General features: G+C 36.9%; 1 protein-coding gene across 1 annotated transcript in view; it reads right to left on the bottom strand.

The window, feature by feature from the left end:
* The window catches only part of ubash3ba (ubiquitin associated and SH3 domain containing Ba), a 41,926-nt gene extending 32,034 nt beyond the window's left edge, over window positions 1-9,892 (bottom strand). The window contains exon 1 of the mRNA XM_066659115.1: window positions 9,417-9,892. Coding sequence (XP_066515212.1) covers window positions 9,417-9,544 — 128 coding nt within the window. The 5' untranslated portion in view covers window positions 9,545-9,892. The remainder of the gene's footprint in view (window positions 1-9,416) is intronic.
* Between the last annotated feature and the right edge of the window lie 2,200 nt (window positions 9,893-12,092).

The raw sequence follows: 12,092 nt of genomic DNA on the forward strand, positions 1-12,092 counted from the left end.
GACAGAAAATAAATACCTGTTTTCACATTTACATACACACAGACCCAAAAAAGTAGTAAGGTGAGCATTCGTTTGAACCAAAAAGTCTGGAGAGTCATAAAGCTAAAAGGAAGTACACCAGAGCTCAAGCTATGACCAGAATATTGACCAGGAATTTCAGAGGTGGTAACAGGGCTGTAACCAGAACCAATCTGGTAAATTCACCAGTAGAAAAGCAACATAGCTCAACCCATTCTGAAAACTTCCATATGCCGTTCTTCCATATGCCACAAGAAAGCCAAATTTACACAGTGGTGATTTAAAATATTCAAGTATATTCAAATACCATAAATAATACTGACAACTGGCAGTATGTGCGGCACAGTATTTTCACTATGAATATGCCCATAAACTCAAGACCATTAAAACTAGTGGTAAAACATGGTCAAATTCTTTAAAAACATGAAAAGCAGAGTACATTTTTGCATAGGCCATAGTAGCTGTCCTGTTTATGTCTAAACATTTCATGATAAATGGACCAATGGAAATGGTCCAAAGCTTTACAATATGGTTCTTCGGATTCTTTCATAAAAGTACCATTTTAAAAAACATATGGTTTTTCAGTAATGATACACTATTGATACTAATGTAGCTAATCCATCTACTATTTCTTTATGCTTCAGCGACAACATAACTAAATACTGTAGTTATTTAGTTATAATAAATAATGTTTGGCATAAAGCTGTCTCTAAGAGTTCAAACCCCACTTTCCCACATTACTGCACTCTTCCTATCAAACTAACTGCTTTGTTAGATAGAGATTCACACAGATAAAGGGTTGCATCATCAGTGAGGAACTGCAGAGTAATGCCAGAGTCATCATCAGCTAATTCCAAATATTACCAAGTACACTGGTTACCTGTGAACTTCTCTGTAAAATTATTTACTCAGATTTTATGGGAAGCTACACAGTAAATCTATGCACTCAGTCCTGCCAGTCATTTAACAGCAAGCCAGGGAATTTGTTTTCAATTTTACACCACTTTAGCAGTTATGATATTTATCATATAAACATTAAGTAATGTTAACTTTGTAAAGACACGTTTCAATAAAATGAGAGCAATATTATTACTCATTAATTGGACCTAGTACATTGCAGTTTGCAAAAAAATAAATAAATACCATGTTCATAATTTGTATGTTTGTATACACATTGGTGCTGTGCGATAAAAGGATATCGATATATTTTTTTCTCATTTTTGATAACAATGATAAGCGTTGGGTAATAGAGCTCAATAAACTTTCATTTCTATTTCCGGGTTAGCACAGCCAGCTGCACGCTATCAGGTGCATATACCCATGCTATTATGGTCAATGATCATAGGAGACCGCATGAACGTCAGAACATAAACAAGAATGTGCGTGTATGTATTACATACATATATATTTTGGGGTGTATTTTGTCTGGTATGGCAACCCCCTGTCAGAACACAGGCACAGAATCTTTCCTTCAGGTGCAGGGAGAACCTGCTGGGTTTTTCTTCACTCAAAGTGTATTTTTTTCCCTGTTTGTTAGAGCACTGTTCGTGGCCTGACGTGTTTTGTCCTCACACTAAGTAATTTTCTCCACTCGCAAATTTTTAATTGGATCCAACACAATAGATCTGGCTGCTTCTCTTAAATAAACACTCCCAATGGCGGAATTTTTTCCACCTTGCACTCAGTGATTCTGGGTCGGCTCTGGAACCACCGCGACCCAGAACTGGATAAGGAGTTAAAGGCAATAAATGAATGAATGTACAAAACTGAAAACGGTTTAGCTTTCCCACTGTTCTAAGCCATTATACTATATGCACATTTGAGTAATATGCATATAGTTTAATAATGAACATTTGGTGTATTCAGTCTACATTTTTAGAAGAATGTCCTTTGTCATAGTGTGAGAAAACTTTAATATTGCGTAACAATATCGAGACAATTTTTGGGCATATCGCCCAGCCCTAATACACACAGTCATTCATTTAATCATCGTCTGTGACTGCTTATCCAATTCAGGGTTACAATGGGTCCAGAGCCTTCCCAGAATCACTGGGCGCGAGACAGGAACTCACCTTGGAGGAGACGCCCGTCCTTCACAGGGCGAGACACACTCACATTCACTCACACACTCACCTATAGACACTTTTGAGTCGCCAATCCACCTACAAATGTGTTTTTTTTTTGACTGTGGGAGGAAACCAGAGCACCCAGAGGAAACATGGACATGGGGAGAACACACAAAACTCTTCACAGACAGTCACCTGGAGAAACCCACAGAATTCTAATAATTTTACATAGTGTAATGCTGAGGGTAGAGCATCCCAGAATATTTATTTTCTCTCAATCTTTGCTTAATTCTTTTATCTGTAATGTTCATACAATTCGATGACAAATTATTTTCATTATAAATGTTTGTTAGCATTTTAGCACAATGTGTATTTAATCATGCTATTATCTCAAATTAGATTAAGGATGTACACAATTTATTGATTATACTCTTTATCTAGTATCCATTTAGGATACTAGTCTGGAACTGTGGGTTAACATATATCTGTCAAACACCAACTTAGAAAAGCCCATAATGTAATTATTAAAACACTTCTGAAACGTTTCTGACTAATACAATTTGCAGTCACAGGACTTCCCTGAACAGAAGCGTGTTTTAAGACCATAAAAAGAGCAGAGATGTCGACTCCTTTAACTCAGGAGTGACTGTGAGCTCATTCAGTCTTTTTTCAAATAGAGAACAGCACCCAGGGTAGTCAAGAACTGAACTACTCCTACCTTGAGGCTTACTCACACTCTCCCTGAACTTTTACATGATCTTGCTCGTTCACCACATTCTTCAAACGGAAAACTTGTGCAATTCTTGGCCCCACGCTTGTATTATCAGGGCAGAAACTGGAAAGAGTCCTCCAGTCGCCAGGACACAGGAACCTCAGTGTTTCCACTGAATGTGTAGTCTGTGTGTCACAAAACTTTTCCACACTAGGTGTGGAAAACTAGTGTTACAGGTTTAGATGCATTGCAACAATATAACACCAACATACTGAAAACATGTAATATGTAGTAGACAAAATGTAGTAGATATTTAGTACCATATTTTAAAAGGTGTCATATTTGAAACTGATTAAAAATACAGTACAACTGTTCAAAAACGTAACTGCTAAATAGAGAACAATTCTGGCCCTCACATTTATCCCACTGGTACACAAAAAAGGTTACAGTTACAGGCTTTCTGAACAGCTATAAAGATTTAGTGTTTGTAGCTACAAACAGGAAGATGATTTTAAAATGTAGGCCTAATTTAAAATGCATGATTAACAGAGCTTCAGAAAAAAAAGAAAAAAAAAAAGAAAATCATAGAGCATGAACAAATATAGAAATCGATGCTAATCTATCTGATAAAGGATGTTGCTAAAAATGTAAAAGTGGTGGTCACCTATGAGTCAAAAAGAAAAGCTACACCAAGCTTTTAATTCACGTGTGGAAAAACCATGCAAAAAATTGCATAATGAAAATTATGCTATTTTATTAATTTATGTTGTCTTAAAATATCAAAAATCAGGTCCCAGATAAAGGTTCCTAATAAATACTGCCAGCCAAGCTAACGTGTGATTATAAAATATTATGAGGCCAGAAATTTCACTCAGCAGACACAACTTTTTAGAGAGGGGAAGAAGGAGAAGGGGAGGAGAATTTTTTTTTTTTTTTTAAATTTAAAAAAAAAAAAAAAAAAAATCTAACAAACAAGACAACTTTGTCTGAACTTTGTCTTTTTATTCACACAATTAATGCTAATGCTATGCATTTTTGCTGTATTAATATAGTTAACAAAGGGTGGGATATATTGTGAAAATTTACAATAATATTTTAAATAATTAATGAAATAATTAATGAAATGCCATTAAAGACCCATGGACAAAAAAAATGCACAAAACACTTATATGGTTATTGCTAATGATAGCCACAAAATACTAGAAGATGAACCTGGTAAAGAATAATCACATTGTCTAGTGCTTGTTAACAAGTTAACACACCTGATGTTGTGAATATGGAAATCATTTATTGTGAGTTATTATATTATGAGTTCCACTGATTTCATACAGATACATAAACTGTGCAACAAGCACAATCACACAACATGGTCACATCATATTATAACTTTGACCCAGCACTACACATTTTACAAAACTAGCACTAATACGTTATGGCACTGACTTCTGAAATGAACCAATGTTTTGGTTGTGAAAAATGACAATGCAATTACAGTTTTAAAATCTGTATTGGAACCTATTTGCATATTCTGCTTTCTGTTGTGACTACAAACTATTTGATGTTGTCCTTCATTTGTCCTATTGTTAAAATGTTTACATTTTATGGGTTACATTTTATGGGTCCACTAGACATGACATAGTTACTGGTTTCCCAGTAAAATTCATTATGGCTATCATTATAATTTCAACGTAAATAAGAGCGATTACTGTGGTTACAGCGTCAACAATCGTTAGGAACAATCTCGCAGTGGCTACAGTGCTGTTTTTGTGTGTCGGGGGAGGGGGGAGAGAAAAAGTGAAGTATATATTTTTGTTTACACTTTTTTAACATTGCACTGCTAATTTTATTTGTGCTCAATATACACCTTAACTGAAATTATATTTTCTACCCTCTTAAGAAATATTTTATGAGGTGGTGAGAAAACACACTAAATATAAAATCACTGATATGATCTGCAACCAGGAAATGCTCTCATCATTTTAAACAGCAGACCGATCTTAAGTTAAAGCGCTGTACTTGTTCCTGTAAAACATGGTCAAAATTACCACAGGACAGGCTCAACACCATTTCAATGCTATAACACCATTTCTTTATTTTACTTGCATTGTACATAACTACACACTTTTTTTTTTTTAGGGTCAAACCTCCACATCCCTGCTTTGTTATCTGACTCCTAGCTTCAAAGCCATTTGCTGCAGCAAGTCTTTACTCCACTTTGAAGGCCTTTCACTACTTGCTGTAACATTGAAATTTGATTGTACTCGTCCAAATTATCATTAGAGAGTTCACACACTAATGTTGGATGATTAACTCCGGACAATAACCTTTATTCAAACTTATTCAGAATGTACTCAAAGATGCTCCATTACTCTAGACATCACAATTCCATATGCTCCACTGAAAAATGTTGGGAAATTTGGATGTGATCACACAAAACATCCTTCTTCCAATGCTTTTTAATTCAAATAATAAAACACAGCAAGTGCACATTTGGGGCAGCACCGTGGCGTCTCAGAAGTATCCGTAGGTGTGAATGTGTGAGTGAATGTTTGAATGTGTGTCACCCTGTGAAGGACTGGCGCCTCCTCCAAGGTGTGTTCCTGCCCTGGGTCCAGTGATTCCAGGTAGGCTCCGGACCCACCGCGACCTTGATTTAGATAAGCTGTTTCAGACAATGAATGAATGAAGTGCACATTTGTACACCAGCATAGGCAAAGCACTTTAAAATAGATCCATACACTATTTAAAAGATATGTTTTGATACTTAAACCAGGCTACATTTATCTGAATCAATACTCAAAATGGTAATTAAGCAGAATGTGTTTTTTTCCCTCCCGGAGATGATTGAGGTATTAGTTGTAAAATAAAACAAGAAAGAGAAAAGGCAAAGTAAAATATACAAAACTAAAATCTGGAGTTGGGAATTGTAACAAATAAAGAAGTCCTGTTAGACCACCAATTTTGTACCACATGATGAACAGTACTCAAAGTTTTGAGATATAAGAGAAAAATCACACCACGCAACGGTGTCAGAAAGTGCATAGCTGTCAAGATTACTGAAAAGAGGAAGCAGACGCTAAAGAAAACTTGCAAATGAGGAATGAAAAAAAATATATATAGAAATAGGCTGCTGCCCTTCTAAATACAAATGACTGACTAGACCAGAGCCCAAACTTCAAGATCACTGCATGTGTCTGGGATTACCTGGATCATAAGAAACAGATTAATCTTTGGTGTGTGGAAGAACATCCCGGCAGACATTTTTTTAAATGTATATTCGTATAATTAATCAGAAATTAGTCTAAAATCTAAATTAATGCCTGATAGTCTCTGACTTCTGCACAATAAAGCATAGTGCATGTTTACATTAGTAAATGACAGTGCCCAGTAATTGTCAGATATTTTGGAGCAATTCAAGCCCACCTGACTAAACCCCTGCTACTGGAAATCAAAAGATATTATGGAATCATTGAAATTAAAAGAGGGGTGGCATGGTAACGTCACTGTCACAACTCCAGGGTTCTGGGAATGTGGCCTCGAGCCCCACCTCACTGTCTAAGAGGTGTTTGTGTTCTCCATGTCTGTGTGGGTTTCCTGGAGGGGCTTCAGTTAACTCCCACAGTCCAAAATCCTTGCACGTAGGTGGACTGGCTGTGAAAAAGTGTCCATAGTGTGAGTGAGTGTGATGCCCCATGATAGACTGTTGCTCTGTGAAGTTTTGTAAATAATGAATCCTACTTTAGAGATGCAGCTTGCATAGATTTGAATAGCAATACTGGAATATTCCTTGGTATGAAAACAAGGTGGCACAGTGGCTCAACATATAATGTCTCTGTTACAAAGCTCCAGGGGCCTGGGGATGTGGGTTTGAGTCCCGCTCCAGGACAAAAACACAGCTGGTAGGTGAATTGGCTACTCAAAAGTGTCCATAGATGTGAGTGAATGTGCGAGTGTTAGTTGCCCAGTAGAGGGATTGGCACCCCCTCCATGGTGTGTTTCGCCTTGAACCAAAAGATTCCGGGTGGCCTGAACTGGATAAGCGGTTACAGACAATAAATGAATGAATTAATAGTATGAAAACAGTAGAGGCCAAATAGCTAAATCCTAAAGTCTATAAAGTTTGGGTACATGCTAATTTATTTTAAAAAGGTATGCAAACTGTGCTCATATGCATTTACTCCTTGTGGCATGGTGTCATTTCCCCCCCTGATTGCCTTACATTGCCGCTATGAAGACTGTTAACCTAGCAGGGGTTAGCATTTATTGTGCTAATGTTAGAAACTACATTATGTTTATAAATGAAAGCTAAATAAAACAATAATTGATATGATATTTTCATTTGAACTGTTTATTTTCCAAATTGTAAAGGTAATAATTCTTTAGCTGAACACCTAATGTTTGAAAGTAGTGTCAGGAGGGCATTTTAACCAAAGCAGTGATGTTTAAAATACTATCAGGAGTCATATGCACGCATTTATTATTAAGACCTACTTTTATTTAGAGAAGTGTGTATGTGTGGTCAGATGCACGCTACTCTGTTGCATGCGTTTACTGGCCTACTTAACAAAACCCTTATACTATTAACTTAAATAAAATCACCAAAATATCTAAACTAAAAAAAAATAAAAAAAACACTGAAAACAGGACAGAATAACATTACATACTGAAAAAATGTCATAGATAAAAAGCCAGCTCATATTGCCTATGATTAGAGTTTACTTTCAAGGCTTTATTCACATAGATTAAAAAAGAAATAAATAAAAAAACAAGAGGAATAAAAACAGCCTGTGGAGTCATTTGCCCCTGTCAATGTCCTTACATTCTACTGGATTATAGTTTAGATGATAACATTTGGCCAACACAATCTTGGTCTATGGCCACAAACACAAGGAGGATTCCACACAGATTACACCCATGAAGGGATTGAGGCAAGCTAAATGTAACTACAAAACTGTATATATGGACATGCTGTGTTTAAACTTGACAAACGAGCACATGCCTCCTCATTTAATTGCTAGCCAGAAACGCAGTCATGAAGATGGAGTAGTGACTGAGCGAATTATAGAAGTTCTGCTTTCTGAACCTAAACACTAGAACACCCTGAGTGATATGAAACGGAGTAAGAAATAGGTACCCTATCAGATACAGCTCCAAGGACAGCTTTCAGGATATTACTTTTTCAACTTGCGAGAAGGTAGTTTCAATTCCTAAAAGTGAAAATGTTTAAAGATCTAATTTCTATTTATTTAATTTTGAGCTGAGTAAAACCATTTATTTACATCAATATCTACCTTATACCCAACAGGACCATGTCAGTGACATTAGCCCCTGTAGTGCAGGCAATACCAAAGATGAACACAATGATTTCAGGATGTGAAAACCACTAAACCTACCTACTTGTTGCCAAAGGGGATGTACGTTGTTTTGGAGTTTAAGGGCAGATATGCACTGAGTATGTTAAGATTCTAAAAGAACCAAACTTTTGAATGTACCAAGAAATTTCATTTATTATTTAGTATAATCTACAGTATAATCTTCATCAAGCCCAACATGGGAATTACAATAAGCCATCATGATAGATTAAGTATTTATTTGAGGTAAATGCTAACCGTGTTCTAGATGTGAGTAACCTAAAATTAAACATGGAAAGAAGTGACTAATATTAGTACTACTTCATCCTCATATTATGGAAGCCCATTCACATCAAGTAGAGAAACCCCCTGATTCTAACAGTGGTATTGCATAATTTTGCATTTCATTCTTAGTATGTCAAAATCAGTTTTAATGTTCTAAACTTTAACACTGGAATAAATAAATGTTGCTGAAAACGCTGACTCATTTTCCAGAAATCTCAACAAAGCATGTTGGCATTTAGCTATAACAACTGATATCTTGAGATATTAAGCCATTATTTTTCCATGTTAATATTTTAAGAAAATGATTCATTAGGTTGTGATACTGTCGAATTTTATGGACATCACAAATTTTATGTTTTTATTTATTTATTTTACAAAGGCTATAACGGGGCAGCAGAATGGGTTTGTCTGAGTTACTGTATTTGGTACATTGTTTTAGACTTATTTTCCATTTATCAGGCTGGGTTCACATCCCTGCTCAGAGAAGTGAAGCCCCTGGGCAAGACTCCCAACGCTACGTCCCTTACCTCTGTAACACGAGTAGAAAAAACTGTTACATTTTGTAACACTGCTTTTAAAACAGTAACTAGCTTTTACACCCTCTCAATAAAATGCCCAGTTCATGCCAAATACTTGATATTAAAAACTGAACAATTACATTCCTGTGGTGTACAAGTATCCAAATTACAGAAACTACCAATCCAGTTAAGGCAAAAACAAAATTAAAAAAACGTTAGGTACAACGGTGGTTTCAGTAACTTACTTCATGTAGAATTAACAAGAACGTCTTTCCGACGCCATTACAACAGTTTACACTCATTTGGCTAAGTGCAGCTTGAACCACAACAGTAACGTAACGTTTAACTGTGGCCTGTAGCCTCCACGACCAGTGTTCATTACAGCTGCCGCTTCTGGCCGTTGTGTTTTTGTGTCTTTAAACACGAAGTGTGGGGTGAATAAAGTGCAAAAAGTCCGTCTACTCACGCTCTGGTTTTGGGGAAGCCCATGGACAGCAACACGTCCAGACAGGAGCCGTGTTTCACAGTTCCCTGCCGGCTCTGCCGCTGCCTCCGCGGCGTAACTTTGGCGTAAAGCTCTTCTTTCGCTGCCATGGCTCAGCTGTCCATTTGGCGCTGCCCTAATGTTACTGCCCGACTTCTGCGTAGTTTTAAGGCGCCGTGGAACACGAACACTGAACGGCGCGGCGCAGAGGGAGCCTGGGAGAGGAGCATGTACCACCGACGCAGGCTCTCTCACTGTCCGCTGAACACCAATTTCGGACTTTCTCTCTGTTTCACGATGTTTTAAACGATTTGACTGACAACTCTAAACACTCCGCTCGTCCGCGAGGGCCTGCCGGGGCAGAACGCGTGAAGAACGGCGATGTCAAGGGTCATTTTTGTCCCGAAATGGAGGTAGCATCCCTCGTCTGTCTGACATTCGCTTCCTTCTCCGAGAGGACTTATTTATTTATGAATGGGGATTTGACTGACGGCCGAAAGAGCCTTTTAGCACACAGCTTACGCCACAAAACCCGCCCGATTTCCTCTTAAAGGCGAAGTGGAAAAGTGACATTTAATATTTGCATCAATCTTTGCAATGACTTAAAAATTTTGTGCAATACATGAAAAACATAAAGGGCACCATTTTGTAAATCACACTATTTAAAGCGGGACCATTCGAATGCAGTATCACTCATTTTCACTGAAAAAGTGATCATTTTAAAGAGTCATGATGTAAACATTAAAATTGTAATTGATAAAATGGGGAATGTTTTTGATTTCCACCTTTTTAAAATCCATTAAGAATTTAAAGCTTTGCCTCTGAGGCTTTTTTTTTTTACTAAAATGTAATTAAATCTTTATATTTTGTTAATTCCATTTGTAAAATTTCAACAAATCGTATTTGCAGTTCCCAAATTAATAAGAGTGAAATTAAAAGGAAAATGTTAATGGTAAACAAGCATTTATGTATTGCAGACATCAAATCATAAATTTGTTTATATTCCTAAAATCCAATCAAGTTGGTCATTGAAGACATTGAACTTATGGAATTTATTCAAGTCAATCAGATGGGATCTGCGTAAAGCATTTCATGGTCATGTTTGCAAAATGGTGAACAAAGAAGCTCCCATGGCACCTTCTTGAAGATTCCCAGACATTCCCAGACCATCCAGGTGAATTAATTTCTCCAGAGAGGGGAAAACTTGACTAATCTATGTACTTTTTACCAAATCATAAACATGAATTTTCACAGACGATCATCTGATGAAATCTGTACATAAATGATTTAATAAATTAGATCCTATGCCATATCAAATATTAAAAAGTCTTAGAATAAATTGACAGAAGCTGTTAATAAATAAACTGTATACACACAAGATTTATTGGAAATCCAGCTACATTTTCATGATACCATTACACAAATAAAAGTCCAGTTAGTGGGAGCCATGGCCTAATGTTTAGAGAAGTTGGCTGGGAACTGGAAGGTTGCCGGTGTGTGTTCACAGCAAATGGAGGTGCCACATTTCATTGTATTGTTGTACAATGACCATAAAGTGCATATCCGTGTTTTATTTTGTGTACACAGAACTTATACAACATCCATAGAAAATATTAAATTGGGAAGTTCTGGAGAACACCATTTTTTTGAGCCAAGAGTGGACTAGTAAGTTTCAAAGCCCTCCAGTAATTGATGCTGGAGCAGTTTGTTGGAGTGATGGAGCTCTATCCAATACATTTGGGATGAGTTGGAGTGGGGTTTCAAATGCAAGACTAATAAATGAACATCGTTACCTGATTCCACTAATGTTCTTTCAACTGAATGTCATCAAATACATAAAACAAATACAAATAAACTAGTCTAAAGCTTTCTGGAAGGCGACAAAGGGTTATTAACCACCTATGCCAAAGGACAAATTACCTACCTTCCATTTCTGTCACAGAAAGGAGCTGAGCCATTGTAGCATCATGCATCAAAGTAATTTAACACTAACGAAACTGAAGGAATGAACATGAACTGTTAATTTTTAACTGACTGGTTTGTCACACCTGGATAAACTAAAAATGCTTATTCATTAGCTGAGAGGAACAGGACTCAATTCAGATATTGCTGTTTGGAAAAAAAATGTGGCTTTTACTACCCCCTGGTGGTGCGTTCATTTTTAAGCACGAATAAAGATGTAATAATACAATTATTATTATTAGTCCCACTCGAGTCATCGGTTCCCCTAATGTATTTGAAGCAATCTACATGTAACTCCATGCCTTTGCCTTCGTTCTGTATGCACAGATCTATGCCATTAGTCTGTAACTAATGCAGCTTTTATCTCTATTTACCCATTACTCATCTGTAGCTTGAAAGGCCCATCCTACAAATGTACAGGATTGGTTCCTTTGCTTTATGGTGTCAACAACCCTTACTGCTTGAATTCAGACTATTGAGATGGTCTTTGGTAAACTGCTGTTGCAAAGCAGAACTGTTTATATTAAGCATTATTCATTCATTATCTGTAACTATTTATCCAGTTCAGGGTCGCGGAAGGTCCAGAGCCTACCTGGAGTCATTGGGCGCAAGGCGGGAATACTCCCTTGAGGGGCGCCAGTCCTTCACAGGGCAAAACAGACACACACATACACATTCACTCACACACCTACGGAC

Source organism: Hoplias malabaricus, chromosome 2 (genome assembly GCF_029633855.1).
Source record: "Hoplias malabaricus isolate fHopMal1 chromosome 2, fHopMal1.hap1, whole genome shotgun sequence".
Taxonomy (NCBI): domain Eukaryota; kingdom Metazoa; phylum Chordata; class Actinopteri; order Characiformes; family Erythrinidae; genus Hoplias; species Hoplias malabaricus.